General features: G+C 45.2%; 1 protein-coding gene and 1 long non-coding RNA gene across 2 annotated transcripts; one reads left to right on the top strand and one right to left on the bottom strand.

Moving 5' to 3' along the window:
• Positions 1–746: 746 nt before the first annotated feature.
• LOC112240732 lies at positions 747–4,501 on the top strand. Its single transcript, XM_024408980.2, has 5 exons — positions 747–2,513; positions 2,889–3,097; positions 3,339–3,547; positions 3,763–3,887; positions 4,040–4,501. Exons 1-3 carry the CDS (start codon positions 867–869, stop codon positions 3,544–3,546), a joined length of 2,064 nt encoding a protein of 687 aa, XP_024264748.2. The 5' UTR covers positions 747–866; the 3' UTR covers position 3,547; positions 3,763–3,887; positions 4,040–4,501.
• A 10,636-nt stretch (positions 4,502–15,137) lies between these two features.
• Positions 15,138–16,748, bottom strand: LOC112229387. The gene is made up of 5 exons (XR_002950166.2): positions 16,614–16,748; positions 15,879–16,001; positions 15,683–15,798; positions 15,524–15,597; positions 15,138–15,336 (listed from the first exon to the last, which is right to left on the bottom strand). It is a non-coding gene; the product is annotated as an uncharacterized LOC112229387 (long non-coding RNA).
• Between the last annotated feature and the right edge of the window lie 3,140 nt (positions 16,749–19,888).

The raw sequence follows: 19,888 nt of genomic DNA, 5'->3' as shown, positions 1-19,888 counted from the left end.
CCTTACCCCATCCTGACCCCTCCCCCATAACCCTTACCCCACCTGACCCCTCCCCCAAGTTATTAATATAACTTCTGTGACATTTGTCTTCGTATTCCTCCTCTTCATCACAGGCAATGGAGGATCAAGAGTCTGAGCTGCCGATGGACCCCGAAGTCTGTTTTGATCCGCTGTTCATCGATGAGGAAGACCCGTATGGGGATGAGGGTGTTGAAGATGAGACAGGCGCTTCATTCCAGTCTCTCCTGGGAGATACCAGTACAAACACACTCCTGACTGGCTCAGTCTCAGATACCTCCAGAGAGACACACCTGGATGAGACACGAGCCCAGTTCAAGGACATGGACACCATGTTTAGAAGTTGTGTAGGAGAAACTACAGACTATTTTGGGCTTCACCTGTCGACGACGGCCCACAATAACACACACCTTAGTGAGTTAGGACAGATCCAGCCACACCAAAATGGGTTAGGACAGATCCAGCCACACCTTAGTGGGTTAGGACAGATTCAGCCACACCATAGTGGGTTAGGACAGATTCAGCCACACCAAAATGGGTTAGGACAGATCCAGCCACACCTTAGTGGGTTAGGACAGATCCAGCCACACCAAATGGGTTAGGACAGATCCAGCCACACCTTAGTGGGTTAGGACAGATCCAGCCACACCTTAGTGGGTTAGGACAGATCCAGCCACACCTTAGTGGGTTAGGACAGATCCAGCCACACCTGATCCAGCCACAGTGGGTTAGGACAGATCCAGCCACACCTGAGTGGGTTAGGACAGATCCAGCCACACCATAATGGGTTAGGACAGATCCAGCCACACCTTAATGGGTTAGGACAGATCCAGCCACACCTGAGGGAGATGGATGACCTGTTGAAGAGCTGTGAGGACATGACCGGTGTGTCCTTCAACTCCCGCCTGTCCACCAGGTACACAGACACTCACCTGACTGGACCAGCTCAGAACCAGAACCAGTCAGACACACACCTGACTGGACCAGCTCAAAACCAGAACCAGCCAGATATACACCTGACTGGACCAGCTCAGAACCAGAACCAGTCAGACATACACCTGACTGGACCAGCTCAGAACCAGAACCAGTCAGACACACACCTGACTGGGCCAGCTCAGAACCAGAACCAGTCAGACACACACCTGACTGGGCCAGCTCAGAACCAGTCAGATATACAGAAGATGGATGCTATGATGGGGAGCTGTGGTGGTAATGACTGTCACACAGGTGCCTCCATCCTGACCTACACAGACACACACATGGAGGAGTCTAGGAACCAGTGCCAAAGTCACCTGAAGGAGGTGGAATCCATTTTGGATCAGACTGGAGCCACAGGAGCCGCTGTCCAGCCTCAGTTGCCTCCTCTTACCTCTGCAGGCACTCAGCTGAGTGGCACTATGGCTGAGTATCAGACAGAGCTAATGGGGATGCTGGCCAAGTTAGAGAACTGTACGGAGGAGACAGGAATTACCTTTGACCCTTTAGAGTGGACTTACCCCAGCTTACCAAAAGGATTTTGCCAACACAACACCAACATGAATAAGGTAACACAAGACAGACGACTAACAACACAAGGACTCATGGAGTCTGTGGGGAATACTAAGACTGAAGGACTAGAGTCTGGGAGAGGTGTGGATCTGAAGCCATATTTGGGCAGTACCTTTGGCCAATTTGAGCCCCAAAGTTATCAAGCTATCTCAACAAAAAGACATTCAGATGAGTTAGGAGACTGTGGAGAAACATACACAAGAGAACCCATGTCCATTGTGTGTGAAGAGGACACAGACAGGGGCACAGAGGGGGACATGATGGGAGGCCAACAACTAGAGACAGAGTTGGGAGGGGTGGAGGTAAGGGGAGGTGTGGAGTTGAGGGGAGGCCAACAACTAGAGACAGAGTTGGGAGGGGTGGAGGTGAGGGGAGGGGTGGAGTTGAGGGGAGGCCAACAACTAGAGACAGAGTTGGGAGGGGTGGAGGTGAGGGGAGGGGTGGAGTTGAGGGGAGGTCAACAACTAGAGACAGAGTTGGGAGGTGTGGAGTTGAGGGGAGGCCAACAACTAGAGACAGAGTTGGGAGGGGAGGAGTTGAGGGGTTCCGTGCAGGAGTTGGGTACTGTGCTAGAGGGCTGTATCGAGGAGGTGGGGAGAATGGAGAAGAGATGGGATGAACTGATGGGAGAGCTACAGGCACTAAGGGAGGAGAAGACAGGGACAGAGGAAGGGAGAGAAGGAGGGCAAGCAGCACAGTTAAGGCAGGTGCTAAATATTGAGGCAGATGGGAGGAGGGAGGCGCGGATGAGGGAGTGGCAGTCTTTGAGGGCTAAGAGGAGTGAGGAGGAGATGAGGCTGTCCAGCGTGCGTCTGGAGAAGCAGGGTCTTCAGGAGGACATGAGGAGGCTGAAGAGGAGGCTGTTCTCTGTCGCCAGGGAGTGTGCTCACAACCAGGTCATCCTGGTAAGCCAGCAGCATGAGGTGGCCCAGCTCAACAAGGAACAGGTAGGGACAAGAGTGTTCTTCTGACCATTCCAGAACCTAATGAGCATTCATGAAACTTCTGGGTGTTCCAGCACCTTCTGAGCTTTTAGACAACCTTCTGAATGTTCCAAAACCTTAAGTGCATTCTAGAACCTTCTGAGCGTTCTATATCATTCCGGGGAGTTGGGATCTATATGAGTGTTCTGGAGCATTCTAATTGTTCCAGAATAGAGTGTTCCAGAACCGTCAGAGAATTCTGGAACCTTGGTGTTTCAGAACCACATGTGTTCGAGAACAACTACGGCTTCATCAGAGCTCAGAGAAGGCAATACAGGTTCTTCTGAGTTTCTCTCATGTCCCTCTCTCTCTCCGTCTCTCCCTCTCACTCTTCCCCAGATGGAACTCGACACACTGATCATCCAGCTGACTGAGGAGGTGTCTCAACTCGGCTCCACCCACCAGACCCAGCTCTCCACCTTTCAGTCCCAGCTCCAGACACCCAGACAGACACCCAACCCCATAGAGGAGCTGACTCAGAGCAAGAGGACCGCTTGTGGGGACATACAGCAGTATCTGCAGGGGGTGCTCAAGGCCCTGGAGGAAAGGTATTCTCTATCAACATTGCCAGGTGTTACCAAAACCCCAAGGTGATCTCTAGTCAAGCATGGCACTAGAATTGACAGTTATGATGTATGCAATAATCATGATTTATACTATAATCATTACTCATTTATCATGATGCCAACTTCCATTATACCAAATCAGAGTTTATTGGTCACGTACACATATTTGCAGATGTTATGAGAGGTGCGACAAAATGCATTATCCTCTCTCCTCCTCCCCCAGGTATGAGCCAATGCTGCTGGCCCTGTTGAAGCGGAGGGAGAGGACGTCAGAGGCCCAGGTGAAGGCCAGGCAGCAGGCCCGGGAGTTGAGGGCCCGTCGGGGGCCCCTGAGGGAGGAGGGACAGAGGCTGGGGCTGCAGAGAGCCTGCCTGGAGGAGAGACTCGTACTGATGGGAGACCCACAGGAGAGAGGACGTAGAGCAGTATAGGGTACGGAGTGATGAAGGGAGAGATGGAATAAGGTCCAGTAGACAGGGTTGGAATTACAAGGCTGTCCAGAAATGCTTCACACTCATAACAAATCCCTCCAACATACACAGACATAGATTAAAAACACCAGCCTTTCAGTTCATTATAAACACTCATGTCAGGTTTATGAACCGTTTCTGAAGCCGTAGTTAGTCCCTTCGTCTCCCTCCCCACAGGAGACAGTGGACAGGCTGGAGGACACTAGCAGAGAGCAGAAGACAAAGCTACACATCCAGAAGAGGGAAACCAAGGAGACGGAGGAACTGAGAGACAGACTTACTAAAGAACTCCACCTGTACAGGTGAGACAATTAACCCTTTCACGCTCCTAACTCATATTAGCTTTCAGAATCAGTGAATTATATGTAACTAGAGACTCTAGCTTAAAATATGGTTAACAAGGTTGTAAATATTAACTGTAATCTGGTGTGTTTTTTTTTTTTTTCCTCTTTAGAGGTATTGTCGAAGACAATAACAAGAATGATGTAACCAGAGTGCAAGAGAAAACCACCGGGACAAATAGAAGTGTTTCAGTTTAGGTTACAAGAGACAAACAACCTTTTCTTAGTTCATGACTTGTGTTTCCAACAATCATACCATCCTTACAAATGCACTTTTATACACCTTTCAGAAGGTTCTATTCTATTGTAAATAAAACCCAGGAAGTAGAAAACCAGGAAGTAGAAAATCAGGAAGTAGAAAATCAGGAAAAAGCAAGGCAGTTTTGTACACTGGTAGCTGAAATCTGTGGAGAATTCCCATCAGGTTGGGAAGGGTGTCTGGAGAAAACAAGCTCGCCGTCATTCTCATTCTATATTTAAGACATGGTAAAACATCTGTAGAGAAGAAGGTTCTGGAACATTCTGAAGATAGATGTAATGCATTCTTTATAGTGTAACAAATAAAAGGTGTTCTTTTAAACTAAACTGTGTCTGTGAGATGAGTTAGAGCACAGGGACTGTGTTCCAAAATGGCACCCTATTCCCTACATAGGGCCCTAATCAAAAGTAGGGCCCTATGTCAAAAGTAGTGCACTATGTAGGGATTAGGGTGCCATATGGGACAGAGCGAGGGAGAGGGATGGTGTGCATATAAGGGCAACATGGTGGAATGTTTTTAAACGATGACAGAGGCTAATGGAGTGAGAGTGAGCTCAGAAATAGTGTACCAAATGGCACCCTATTCCCTATGTAGTGCACTACTTTTGACCAGGACCTATAGGGAATGCGGGTGCCATTTTGAATGCAAGATGCCACCCTACCCTATACACACTAAAGCTATGACCAGTAGAATCACTGTTTGACATCACAGACAGTTGGTTTTAAGTAAACATCTAAAAGAGGTAGGTTTAAAAATAGTCACCTTTCTGTATTTAATAAGATTACAGAAGTCATTTGTGTGTCTCCTGGTATATGATTTCACAAGATGGATGATTAACGGAGTGACTAAACATTTTCAAATGAATGACGTCAGGAAAAAGAGCAACTGCATTAGTATAAATCAGTCTCAGAGGGAGAGAGGTCTTGAAACAGTCTCGCTTTAGGAGGTCTTGAAACAGTCTCGCTTTAGGAGGTCTTGAAACAGTCTCGCTTTAGGAGGTCTTGAAACAGTCTCGCTTTAGGAGGTCTTGAAACAGTCTCGCTTTAGGAGGTCTTGAAACAGTCTCGCTTTAGGAGGTCTTGAAACAGTCTCGCTTTAGGAGGTCTTGAAACAGTCTCGCTTTAGGAGGTCTTGAAACAGTCTCACTTTAGGTCGTCTTGAAACAGTCTCGCTTTAGGAGGTCTTGAAACAGTCTCGCTTTAGGAGGTCTTGAAACAGTCTCGCTCTAGGTCTTGAAACAGTCTCGCTTTAGGTAATCTTAAGTCTCGCTTTAGGAGGTCTTGAAACAGCCTCGTTTTAGGAGGTCTTGAAACAGTCTCGCTTTAGGAGGTCTTGAAACCACACTAAACGGGACATTTCCACCTGTGACTAAGCCTGTAGTATTACCAAATAAAGGCTCAGACGTGTCGGTTTCCACCTCCACGGACCGTCACTCGTGTCTCACTGGACCACGGCTCTGGCTGGCTTGCTCAGAATTTCATTTACATGACAATGGCTAACTGAACATGAGTTTACACCTTCCCACCAAGCACCTGTCTTGACGATACAGAGAGGAGTTGATTCTGCTCACACTCACAAGTCTTTTCGTGTCACACTCCTGATGGGAAACATACTTCACCAAAAAATAAAGACGATAGTTTACGTAACATAAACACTGGAGACACAACGGAGCGAGGGAAGCCTCAGGTGGAATTGACCCGTAAGTATTAGACAAAGACCAAAGCATTATCAACGGAGTGAATTAGAGTCAACAAGCTTAAACGGGGAAATAACAAACGTTTAACCCATCATGATACGCATTCAAATGAACGACAAGTCAAAAGCTGAATGGAAAAACATTTTATTCGGAAAGCACAACTGAAGAGGAGTAAGATGACAAGGAAAAGACACAAAAAAACAGACATCACAATATAAAACCAGACATCACAATATAAAACCAGACATTACAATATCCAAACCAGACATTACAATATACAACCAAACATCACAATATAAAACCAGACATTACAATATCCAAACATCACAATATAAAACCAGACATTACAATATACAAACATCACAATATAAAACCAGACATTACAATATACAAAACATCACAATATCCAAACATCACAATATAAAACCAGACATTACAATATACAAAACATCACAATATCCAAACATCACAATATCAAAAAACAGACATCACATCCACCTAGGACTAGCTAAACACTTCAACCAAACACAAAATGATAAAAAAAATATATATATTTTCTCTCTATATATATATATATATATATATATATATAAAAAAAAATATATATTTTTCTCTATATATATATAGAGAAAAAATATATATATTTTCTCTCTCTCTATATATATATATAAATAATCTGGCTTCATGGGCCTATTGAATGTAAATGTGACATTCCGCATAATGGTTGGTACAGATACTTGTTTTGTAGAGAGGATACCAACTTAGCTCTTTAACCACAGGCCTTGTTGTTAAAGAAGAGAAGAAGAAGTGATGGGACAGAGACTATTGGCTGTATCCTATTCAGTGGGAAATGGCCCTTCTAACAGCATTTGTAAAATGGGAGTTTGTCGTATGGGGTGGGGGGGGGCAATGAGGGATCCTTTTTTTTTTTAAACACTTTATATTACAGTACAAAACCAGTTCTTGAAGAGAGAGATTTTTCTTAAGACAATAAATTACTCTTTTACAGTGCAGAGAGAGCGAGCGAGAGACAGAGACCGAGAGAGACAGAGACCGAGAGAGACAGAGACAGAGAGAGACAGAGACAGAGAGAGACAGAGACAGAGAGAGACAGCGAGAGCAAGAGAAACAGAGACAGAGACAGAGACCGAGAGAGACAGAGACAGAGAGAGACAGCGAGACAGAGACCGAGAGAGACAGAGACAGAGAGAGACAGCGAGAGCAAGAGAAACAGAGAGAGACAGAGACAGAGACAGAGAGAGACAGAGACAGAGAGAGACAGAGACAGAGACAGAGAGAGACAGCGAGAGCAAGAGAAACAGAGACAGAGACAGAGACCGAGAGAGACAGAGAGAGCAAGAGAGACAGAGACAGAGACAGAGACAGAGAGAGACAGAGACAGAGAGAGACAGCGAGACAGAGACCGAGAGAGACAGAGACAGAGAGAGACAGCGAGAGCAAGAGAAACAGAGAGAGACAGAGACAGAGACAGAGAGAGACAGAGACAGAGAGAGACAGAGACAGAGAGAGACAGCGAGAGACAGAGAGAAACAGAGAGAGACAGAGACAGAGACAGAGAGAGCCAGAGAAACAGAGAGAGACAGAGACAGAGACAGAGAGAGACAGAGACAGAGAGAGACAGAGACAGAGAGAGACAGAGACAGAGAGAGACAGAGACAGAGAGAGACAGAGACAGAGAGAGACAGCGAGAGCAAGAGAAACAGAGACAGCGAGACAGAGACAGAGAGAGCCAGAGACAGAGAGAGACAGCGAGACAGAGACAGAGACAGAGAGAGACAGAGACAGAGAGAGACAGCGAGAGCAAGAGAAACAGAGAGAGACAGCAGAGACAGAGACAGAGACAGAGACAGAGAGAGACAGAGACAGAGACAGAGAGAGCCAGAAACAGAGAGAGACAGCGAGACAGAGACAGAGAGAGCCAGAGAAACAGAGAGAGACAGCGAGACAGAGACAGAGACAGAGAGAGCCAGAGAAACAGAGAGAGACAGAGACAGAGAGAGACAGAGACAGAGAGAGACAGAGACAGAGAGAGACAGAGACAGAGACAGCGAGAGCAAGAGAAACAGAGAGAGACAGAGAGAGAGAGACAGAGAGAGACAGAGACAGAGAGAGACAGAGACCGAGAGAGACAGAGACAGAGAGAGAGAGAGAGAGAGAGAGACAGAGACAGAGACAGAGACAGAGAGAGACAGAGACAGAGAGAGCAAGACTTGGGTATCTGTACTTTACTATTTATATTTGACAACTTTTACTTTACTGTAGTCCTAAAGAAAATATTGTAAAAAATAAAAATTCCCCTGACAACCCAAAGTACTTGATACATTTTGAATGCTTAGTAGAAGACAAAAATGGTGAAACACACTTATCTAGAGAACATTCCTGGTCATCTCTACTGCCTCTGATCTGGAGGACTCACTAAACAGAGAACATCCCTGGTCATCCCCTACTGCCTCTGATCTGGAGGACTCACTAAACAGAGAACATCCCTGGTCATCCCTACTGCCTCTGATCTGGCAGATTCACTAAACAGAGAACATCCCTGTTCATCCCTAATAGCCTCTGATCTGGAGGACTCACTAAACAGAGAACATCCCCGGTCATCCCTACTGCCTCTGATCTGGAGGACTCACTAAACAGAGAACATCCCTGGTCATCCCTACTGCCTCTGATCTGGAGGACTCACTAAACAGAGAACATCCCTGGTCATCTCTACTGCCTCTGATCTGGAGGACTCACTAAACAGAGAACATCCCTGGTCATCCCTACTGCCTCTGATCTGGAGGACTCACTAAACAGAGAACATCCCTGGTCATCCCTACTGCCTCTGATCTGGAGGACTCACTAAACAGAGAACATCCCTGGTCATCTCTACTGCCTCTGATCTGGAGGACTCACTAAACACAGAACATCCCTGGTCGTCCCCTACTGCCTCTGTTCTCACTAAATGATTTATACATTTACTTTTGATACTGAAGTATACAGTATTTAAAACCAAATACTTTTACTCAAGTAGTATTTTACTGGGTGACTTTTACATGAGTAATTTTCTATTAAGGTATCATGATCAGTTCTAATACACATCATTGCTAGATCAGAACGTTCAAATCAAATTTTATTTGTCACATACACATGGTTAGCAGATGTTAGTGCGAGTGTAGCGAAATGCTTGTGCTTCTAGTTCCGACAATGCAGTAATAACCAACAAGTAATCTAGCTAACAATTCCAAAACTACTACCTTATAGACACAAGTGTAAGGGGATAAAGAATATGTACATAAAGATATATGAATGAGTGATGGTACAGAGCAGCATAGGCAAGATACAGTAGATGGTTTCGAGTACAGTATATACATATGAGATGAGTATGTAAACAAAGTGGCATAGTTAAAGTGGCTAGTGATACATGTATTACATAAGGATGCAGTAGGTGATATAGAGTACAGTATATACGTATACATATGAGATGAATAATGTAGGGTATGTAAACATTATATTAAGTAGCATTGTTTAAAGTGGCTAGTGATATATTTTACATCAATTCCCATTATTAAAGTGGCTGGAGTTGAGTCAGTGTGTTGGCAGCAGCCACTCAATGTTAGTGGTGGCTGTTTAACAGTCTGATGACCGAGAGACAGAAGCTGTTTTTCAGTCTCTCGGTCCCAGCTTTGATGCACCTGTACTGACCTCGCCTTCTGGATGATAGCGGGGTGAACAGGCAGTGGCTCGGGTGGTTGATGTCCTTGATGATCTTTATGGCCTTCCTGTGACATCGGGTGGTGTAGGTGTCCTGGAGGGCAGGTATTTTGCCCCGGTGATGCGTTGTGCAGGCCTCACTACCCTCTGGAGAGCCTTACGGTTGAGGGCGGAGCAGTTGCCGTACCAGGCGGTGATACAGCCCGCCAGGATGCTCTCGATTGTGCATCTGTAGAAGTTCATGAGTGCTTTTGGTGACAAGACAAATTTCTTCAGCCTCCTGAGGTTGAAGAGGCGCTGCTGCGCCTTCTTCACGATGCTGTCTGTGTGAGTGGACCAATTCAGTTTGTCTGTGATGTGTATGCCGAGGAACTTAAAACTTGCTACCCTCTCCACTACTGTTCCATCGATGTGGATGGGGGGGTGTTCCCTCTGCTGTTTCCTGAAGTCCACAATCATCTCCTTAGTTTTGTTGACGTTGAGTGCGAGGTTATTTTCCTGATACCACACTCCGAGGGCCCTCACCTCCTCCCTGTAGGCCGTCTCGTCGTTGTTGGTAATCAAGCCTACCACTGTTGTGTCGTCCGCAAACTTGATGATTGAGTTGGAGGCTAGCTAGCTAACCAGCTGGTGTGTGCAGAGCGGCACCAGAATTTAAATTTAAAAACAAAGTCTTACGTTAGTTAACTTCTTGACGCTATCCATCCCTGTCGCAGGATCATTTGTCAGCAACCGTTGAATAGCAGTCAAATAATATTACTAAAAAAAAATATTCATTTTCATGAAATCACAAGTGCAATATTGCAAAACACAACTTAGCCTTTTGTTAAGTAGCATTGAAAAAGTGGATCCATTTCCTCAAATAAAACCTCTCCCTAATTGGTGAACCTTGTTAAGTCAGTAGCTACAGTAGACTATGCATGAGTCAGAGGGAAGGGCCGATAACGTATGCCTGTGTGTAGGTTTTCAGCTGGCAGAACACTGGAATAAGAGTCTGTGTGACAGTGAGTTCTTTGTCTAGGTGCTTTGTTGCAGTTTTTTTTGTGTGTGATTGGGAAAGAATGCCCAGAATGTAAAAGATAGTTGTTAACCGGTCCCCATGTACACACACTGTGTACATATCAATTTATTACTATGCATATTAGCTACCTTCTAACATTACCTGTTGTTCGTTGACTTTTTACTGTTGGATTATTCATTATTGTACTGCAATGTTTAACCGAGGTAAAGACAGTTTCAGGTTGGATAGTGGCCTGTAGTTTTCCTCACATCCACCAACAGCAGTTAGGGACCGTCTACATAGTGACAAATTACGTTTTTCAAATTTCAATAGCTCTTTAACCATTACTCCAAACACTTTCAAGCCTGGTTGTAGCTAACCCGTAGATGGCATAGACACATTGTACACCCTTTAGTTTGTCCATTTTCATCTCACACGGTTTTACAATAATTATTTAAACAGGTCCTTGGTCATGTGACCTAATGTCCACTGACTACCCTTCTATATTGCACACTCGTGTGTGTGTGTACTGTAAAATCACATGGTGTAACGTACATTTTTCATAGTTTCAAATTTGCAATAGCTCCTTGGTCATATCAATTACACACCTAAGAAGCGTGCAGTGGATATACACCAATATTGCATAACCTCTAATTATGTTTGACTTCCGGCGCCGACAGAGATGGCCGCCTCGCTTCGCGTTCCTAGGAAACTATGCAGTTTTTTGTTTTTTTTACGTGTTATTTCTTACACTAGTACCCCAGGTCATCTTAGGTTTCTTTACATACAGCCGACAAGAACTACTGAATATAAGATCAGCGTCAACTCACCATCAGTACGACCAAGAATATGTTTTTCGCGACGCGGATCCTGTGTTCTGCCTTACAACCAGTGTAACCGAGTGGATCACATGCAGCGACCAAAAAAAAAAACGACTCAGAAAAAGAGGGAAACGAAGCGGTCTTCTGGTCAGACTCCGGAGACGGGCACATCGTGCACCACTCCCTAGCATTCTTCTTGCCAATGTCCAGTCTCTTGACAACAAGGTTGATGAAATCCGAGCAAGGGTAGCATTCCAGAGGGACATCAAAGACTGTAACGTTCTCTGCTTCACGGAAACATGGCTCACTGGAGAGACGCAATCCGAAGCGGTGCAGCCAGCGGGTTTCTCCACGCATCGCGCCGACAGAAACAAACATCTTTCTGGTAAGAAGAGGGGCGGGGGCGTATGTCTTATGGCCAACGTGACATGGTGTGATGAAAGAAACATACAGGAACTCAAATCCTTCTGTTCACCTGATTTAGAATTCCTCACAATCAAATGTAGACCGCATTATCTACCAAGAGAATTCTCTTCGATTATAATCACAGCCGTATATATCCCCCAAGCAGACACATCGATGGCTCTGAACGAACTTTATTTAACTCTCTGCAAACTGGAAACGATTTATCCGGAGGCTGCATTCATTGTAGCTGGGGATTTTAACAAGGCTAATCTGAAAACAAGACTCCCTAAATTTTATCAGCATATCGATTGCGCAACCAGGGGTGAAAAACCTTGGATCATTGTTACTCTAACTTCCGCGACGCATATAAGGCCCTGCCCCGCCCCCTTTCGGAAAAGCTGACCACGACTCCATTTTGTTGATCCCTGCCTACAGACAGAAACTAAAACAAGAAGCTCCCACGCTGAGGTCTGTCCAACGCTGGTCCGACCAAGCTGACTCCACACTCCAAGACTGCTTCCATCACGTGGACTGGGAGATGTTTCGTATTGCGTCAGACAACAACATTGACGAATACGCTGATACGGTGTGCGAGTTCATTAGAACGTGCGTTGAAGATGTCGTTCCCATAGCAATGATTAAAACATTCCCTAACCAGAAACCGTGGATTGATGGCAGCATTCGTGTGAAACTGAAGGCACGAACCACTGCTTTTAATCAGGGCAAGGTGTCTGGTAACATGGCTGAATACAAACAGTGCAGCTATTCCCTCCGCAAGGCTATCAAACAAGCTAAGCGCCAGTACAGAGACAAAGTAGAATCTCAATTCAACGGCTCAGACACAAGAGGTATGTGGCAGGGTCTACAGTCAATCACGGACTACAGGAAGAAACCCAGCCCAGTCACGGACCAGGATGTCTTGCTCCCAGGCAGACTAAATAACTTTTTGCCCGCTTTGAGGACAATACAGTGCCACTGACACGGCCTGCAACGGAAACATGCGGTCTCTCCTTCACTGCAGCCGAAGTGAGTAAGACATTTAAACGTGTTAACCCTCGCAAGGCTGCAGGCCCAGACGGCATCCCCAGCCGCGCCCTCAGAGCATGCGCAGACCAGCTGGCCGGTGTGTTTACGGACATATTCAATCAATCCCTATACCAGTCTGCTGTTCCCACATGCTTCAAGAGGGCCACCATTGTTCCTGTTCCCAAGAAAGCTAAGGTAACTGAGCTAAACGACTACCGCCCGTAGCACTCACATCCGTCATCATGAAGTGCTTTGAGAGACTAGTCAAGGACCATATCACCTCCACCCTACCTGACACCCTTGACCCACTCCAATTTGCTTACCGCCCAAATAGGTCCACAGACGATGCAATCTCAACCACACTGCACACTGCCCTAACCCATCTGGACAAGAGGAATACCTATGTGAGAATGCTGTTCAGACTACAGCTCGGCATTCAACACCATAGTACCCTCCAAGCTCGGCATCAAGCTCGAGACCCTGGGTCTCGACCCCGCCCTGTGCAACTGGGTACTGGACTTCCTGACGGGCCGCCCCCAGGTGGTGAGGGTAGGCAACAACATCTCCTCCCCGCTGATCCTCAACACGGGGGCCCCACAAGGGTGCGTTCTGAGCCCTCTCCTGTACTCCCTGTTCACCCACGACTGCGTGGCCACGCACGCCTCCAACTCAATCATCAAGTTTGCGGACGACACAACAGTGGTAGGCTTGATTACCAACAACGACGAGACGGCCTACAGGGAGGAGGTGAGGGCCCTCGGAGTGTGGTGTCAGGAAAATAACCTCACACTCAACGTCAACAAAACTAAGGAGATGATTGTGGACTTCAGGAAACAGCAGAGGGAACACCCCCCATCCACATCGATGGAACAGTAGTGGAGAGGGTAGCAAGTTTTAAGTTCCTCGGCATACACATCACAGACAAACTGAATTGGTCCACTCACACAGACAGCATCGTGAGGAAGGCGCAGCAGCGCCTCTTCAACCTCAGGAGGCTGAAGAAATTCGGCTTGTCACCAAAAGCACTCACAAACTTCTACAGATGCACAATCGAGAGCATCCTGGCGGGCTGTATCACCGCCTGGTATGGCAACTGCACCGCCCTCAACCGTAAGGCTCTCCAGAGGGTAGTGAGGTCTGCACAACGCATCACCGGGGCAAACTACCTGCCCTCCAGGACACCTACACCACCCGATGCTACAGGAAGGCCATAAAGATCATCAAGGACATCAACCACCCGAGCCACTGCCTGTTCACCCCGCTGCCATCCAGAAGGCGAGGTCAGTACAGGTGCATCAAAGCTGGGACCGAGAGACTGAAAAACAGCTTCTATCTCAAGGCCATCAGACTGTTAAACAGCCACCACTAACATTGAGTGGCTACTGCCAACACACATTCAATGACACTGACTCTACTCCAGCCACTTTAATCATGGGAATCGATGGGAAATGATGTAAATATATCACTAGCCACTTTAAACAATGCTACCTTATATAATGTTACTTACCCTACATTGTTCATCTCATATGCATACGTTGATACTGTACTCTATATAATCGACTGCATCCTTATGTAATACATGTATCACTAGCCACTTTAACTATGCCACTTGGTTTACATACTTATCTCATATGTATATACTGTACTCGATATCATCTACTGTATCTTGCCTATGCTGCTCTGTACCATCATTCATATATCCTTATGTACATATTCTTTATCCCCTTACACTGTGTATGACAGTAGTTTTTTTTTGGAATTGTTAGTTAGATTACTTGCTCGTTATTACTGCATTGTCGGAACTAGAAGCACAAGCATTTCGCTACACTCGCATTAACATCTGCTAACCATGTGTATGTGACAAATAAAATTTGATTTGAATCTATATTGTTGTACATTATTAGCTTGACAATTAGGGGGTTCAGTCCAGGGTTGTGTTTACCCTTTTCTTTAATATTTATCTACAATAATTGGTACTTCTAATTACTTATTTTCCCTGTTTTTTCCCCCCCACAGTATTTAACAAAGGGAGAGAGACAGATAATTAGGTCCTTTTGTCATTAATATCAACCATAAAGGATAAGGGCAAAGAACGAGAGTCATGTTATTAATTGTCTAAAGCAGGGATGGAGAGTGAGCTGGTGAGGTAGTCTGGACAGGGATGGAGAGTAAGCTGGTGAGGTGGGCTGCAGTGGGTTTGTTGGCCAATACATGTACTGAACATGGAACCACAGTAACGGTGGCCAGTAAATCAATGAATAAAAATATAATATTGACAAATTGTTGACCTTTAATCTTTTCCAACATGTCAGACACTTAATTGAAGTTCAGTATGAAACAATTCACCATGTTAACTTTCTCTTTATCCCTGGTTGATGTACATGTCAGAGCCTCTTCAGTGTGGATGGGGTAATGCATACATTTTCAACAACAAAGACTGCACTTCCTGTTTGTGTTCTTTACTCTGTTGAACTCTTTTGTCTTCATTCCTAGTTACAGCACATGGAACCGCCGTTGGTAAAACATCCAATCAAAACAAAGTGTAACACGTTATAAATAATAACAAATATCAATGCAGTATGAAGAATTAGCCGTCCATTGTGTTAGATCATAAATTGTCTTACATGCCGTCACTGTTGTCAAAAGATTATAAACATGTTAAATAAAGTTACTAACCCAGTCAGTCTTTGGGCCACATCCAGGTTCTTTATCAGTGGCACACATGAAGCAGTTCTTGGCTTTGTGGAACTCTGAAAACATAGGCATGACCTGAACATATGGCTGTCCCACACACCAATAAAGAATCTACATTTACTCTGAATTAAATGGCATTACCAGACATGTTTAGTATATCCTCAGCCATTTATTTTCTGCAGTTGCTCAATGTGTTTTTGAAGGTTCCATATCAATTTGGGAGGAAAGTTCCGTGCAACTTCCTTGGCCATCTACACCTAAAAAAATAAAATAGAGTTTTTGACCTAATTGTCACATAACAGCTAACCAGTCATTATTGAAAATATAACTATCAAACCTGCATTATAAAGACCCCAGCTGAAGGTGTCCTGCTGCATGGTGGGAGTTATTTCTCCTCCTTTACACTTTGTCCACCCAGTAGTCTTTACCATGGCAGGATCTTCTCATTTTGAAGTATTCTCTTTATGTAAAAATAATGGAATTTTGATTAGTTATAGGCAAATGAATACACAAGCCACATTGGTATGGTTTTCCTTATCACTATAATCTAGTAGTAATTTATTAGTAGAGGTCATTTCCTTCATGCCCCAGTCTACACACAGCCTGAATTATAGGCACTGAACAGGACAATAAAAGTAGCATATAGGATCCAACCCTCACAGAGCAAATAAATGTACAGTCGTGGCCAAAAGTTGAGAATGACACAAATATTACATTTTCACACAGTTTGCTGCCTCCGATTGTATGATGGCAATTTGCATATACTCCAGAATGTTATGAAGTGATCAGATGAATTGCAAAGTCCCGCAAATGAACACACGGTAAAGGGGGGCAGGAAAAGGGACTGAGCTGGACCCAAGGAAAGAAACAAATATCCAAAACACCCCTAAGCTAAACTAGCCTACTTGAATAACAGCTAACTAACCAAAAACACAGTGGGTGGTCCGCCCAGTTCTAACTAGTGTATTTAGACAACGTTTACCTACGGGTAGTGTATGCCCATGGGCGACTTGTCTTGGTACCCCCTTTTCCCACCAACAAACAAACAGTATAACAAAATAACAATACTCACAGGTGGTGACAAAGTGATATGTAGTTGTAAACACAAAACAAGCACTCTAGAGTGAGATTGCATGACAGAGAGATTGAACTATTGAGAAAACAACTGACAGGGTTTTTAAACCAAGGGAAAAGGAATGTGATTGGGTAATGGAAACAGGAGGAGGTGTGTCTTCTGATTGATGACTGTTTGGTGACTGATTGGGGAATGATGATTGTCACCTGTGAGGGGAGAAGGAGTGAAAATAAATACACACAGGATACCTGTAACCGTAACACACGTTATCAAGCTCACCGTGACTGACAAATCACTGCCTATTACTGTGATTTAAAAAGAGCATATGAAGCATTGTTTTTCATGAGGCCTACTTGTGCACCTTCTTTTAAGCACCTCTGTCTGAACACCTCTCCTGTCCTTGATCCATTCCACATACAGCCATTTGCAGATCTTTTCAGTGTCCATGTGAAAGATAGTTATCGCGAGGATGGAACATTTGTTGACTTCAAAGTTGTTTTTTTAACACCCATGTAAAATGAAGGCCTGCAAAGCTTACAGATTTCAAATCAAATCAAATCAAATTTTATTTGTCACATACACATGGTTAGCAGATGTTAATGCGAGTGTAGCGAAATGCTTGTGCTTCTAGTTCCGACAATGCAGTAATAACGAGCAAGTAATCTAACTAACAATTCCAAAAAAAAAACTACTGTCATATACACAGTGTAAGGGGATAAAGAATATGTACATAAGGATATATGAATGAGTGATGGTACAGAGCAGCATAGGCAAGATACAGTAGATGATATCGAGTACAGTATATACATATGAGATAAGTATGTAAACCAAGTGGCATAGTTAAAGTGGCTAGTGATACATGTATTACATAAGGATGCAGTCGATGATATAGAGTACAGTATCAACGTATGCATATGAGATGAACAATGTAGGGTAAGTAACATTATATAAGGTAGCATTGTTTAAAGTGGCTAGTGATATATTTACATCATTTCCCATCGATTCCCATGATTAAAGTGGCTGGAGTAGAGTCAGTGTCATTGACAGTGTGTTGGCAGTAGCCACTCAATGTTAGTGGTGGCTGTTTAACAGTCTGATGGCCTTGAGATAGAAGCTGTTTTTCAGTCTCTCGGTCCCAGCTTTGATGCACCTGTACTGACCTCGCCTTCTGGATGGCAGCGGGGTGAACAGGCAGTGGCTCGGGTGGTTGATGTCCTTGATGATCTTTATGGCCTTCCTGTAGCATCGGGTGGTGTAGGTGTCCTGGAGGGCAGGTAGTTTGCCCCGGTGATGCGTTGTGCAGACCTCACTACCCTCTGGAGAGCCTTACGGTTGAGGGCGGTGCAGTTGCCATACCAGGCGGTGATACAGCCCGCCAGGATGCTCTCGATTGTGCATCTGTAGAAGTTTGTGAGTGCTTTTGGTGACAAGCCGAATTTCTTCAGCCTCCTGAGGTTGAAGAGGCGCTGCTGCGCCTTCCTCACGATGCTGTCTGTGTGAGTGGACCAATTCAGTTTGTCTGTGATGTGTATGCCGAGGAACTTAAAACTTGCTACCCTCTCCACTACTGTTCCATCGATGTGGATGGGGGTGTTCCCTCTGCTGTTTCCTGAAGTCCACAATCATCTCCTTAGTTTTGTTGACGTTGAGTGTGAGGTTATTTTCCTGACACCACACTCCGAGGGCCCTCACCTCCTCCCTGTAGGCCGTCTCGTCGTTGTTGGTAATCAAGCCTACCACTGTTGTGTCGTCCGCAAACTTGATGATTGAGTTGGAGGCGTGCATGGCCACGCAGTCGTGGGTGAACAGGGAGTACAGGAGAGGGCTCAGAACGCACCCTTGTGGGGCCCCAGTGTTGAGGATCAGCGGGGAGGAGATGTTGTTGCCTACCCTCACCACCTGGGGGCGGCCCGTCAGGAAGTCCAGTACCCAGTTGCACAGGGCGGGGTCGAGACCCAGGGTCTCGAGCTTGATGACGAGCTTGGAGGGTACTATGGTGTTGAATGCCGAGCTGTAGTCGATGAACAGCATTCTCACATAGGTATTCCTCTTGTCCAGATGGGTTAGGGCAGTGTGCAGTGTGGTTGAGATTGCATCGTCTGTGGACCTATTTGGGCGGTAAGCAAATTGGAGTGGGTCAAGGGTGTCAGGTAGGGTGGAGGTGATATGGTCCTTGACTAGTCTCTCAAAGCACTTCATGATGACGGATGTGAGTGCTACGGGGCGGTAGTCGTTTAGCTCAGTTACCTTAGCTTTCTTGGGAACAGGAACAATGTCTAATAGCATGAGATGACAGTAGACAAACATCAGAGGGTGCAATGTGTATTCCTACTGAGTGGACATTCTGAACCTTGTTTGAAGTCACCAGGACACATGACCAAGGAGCTATTGAAATTCTACATTTTGAAAAATGAAAATGGACAAACTAAAGGGTGTGCAACATAGAACAGTAGTCAGTGGACATTCGGAACCTTGTTTGAAGTAAGTAGGTCACATGACCATGGAGCTATTGAAATTTGAACGTATTAAAAGGTTGTACTTTGTTGACGCTCCCTAACTAATTCAACTAGGAATTACAAGACGCTGCTCACATTTTCACGTGTTTATTAGCTTTGGAAAGCAAATTCATGTCTAAATCGTGAAAACAAGACCTGTACAATGTTGTGCACAATTTTTCCAACATCATGACACTTATTTGGAGTCTGTGGCTCAAGTGGTTTGAAAGCTATTGAGGTTTGAAAGCGTGAATATCCGTTGAATATCGAACTTGAAACTGTCTTTACTTTAGTCAATGTTTAGGGAGCCATTTCAATACTGTAACTGGGTTTATAAGCGCGGAAATCGACCCTGCCGCACGAGCATGCTTTTGCGGCACAGTCGATAGCGCGCCGGACCTCGGGCTCGAAGGTCGAGGGTTCGAGACCTGCTCCCTGCTGTTTCATTACAATATATTTTGTATGCCTGTTGTAAACTGTACGTGACGAATACAATTTGATCAGACTTTCAATGACACCTAGAAAGTTACCTTAGGTTAAGACAAGGTATGGGAATATATGCTAACTTTACTAGCTAGCTACCTTCATTAACTAGCTGGTTAGCTCGCTAGCTACATTCGTCAAAATGTAAAGTCAGCGCGCACACTAAACGAGTATCTTTGGCCAGACGGCAAAACGCAAGTGTGTATCCGACCAGGCTTCCGTAGAAATAGCGGCGCATCAGCACGCGAGCAAGCTAACGTTGGAATGAATGTGTAGCTACTAGCTAGCGGGTTA

The sequence above is a fragment of the Oncorhynchus tshawytscha genome, linkage group LG31 (assembly GCF_018296145.1).
Source record: "Oncorhynchus tshawytscha isolate Ot180627B linkage group LG31, Otsh_v2.0, whole genome shotgun sequence".
Lineage (NCBI taxonomy): Eukaryota > Metazoa > Chordata > Actinopteri > Salmoniformes > Salmonidae > Oncorhynchus > Oncorhynchus tshawytscha.
This window is presented reverse-complemented; position numbering and strand designations above follow the sequence as displayed.

Bases quoted from the DNA above. Each gene is read 5' to 3' on its own strand.
- LOC112240732 (XM_024408980.2), top strand. From the start codon at position 867: ATGGATGACCTGTTGAAGAGCTGTGAGGACATGACCGGTGTGTCCTTC. The intron at 2,514-2,888 runs GTAGGGACAAGA...ACTCTTCCCCAG, and splicing joins CCCAGCTCAACAAGGAACAG to ATGGAACTCGACACACTGAT. The intron at 3,098-3,338 runs GTATTCTCTATC...CTCCTCCCCCAG, and splicing joins CTCAAGGCCCTGGAGGAAAG to GTATGAGCCAATGCTGCTGG.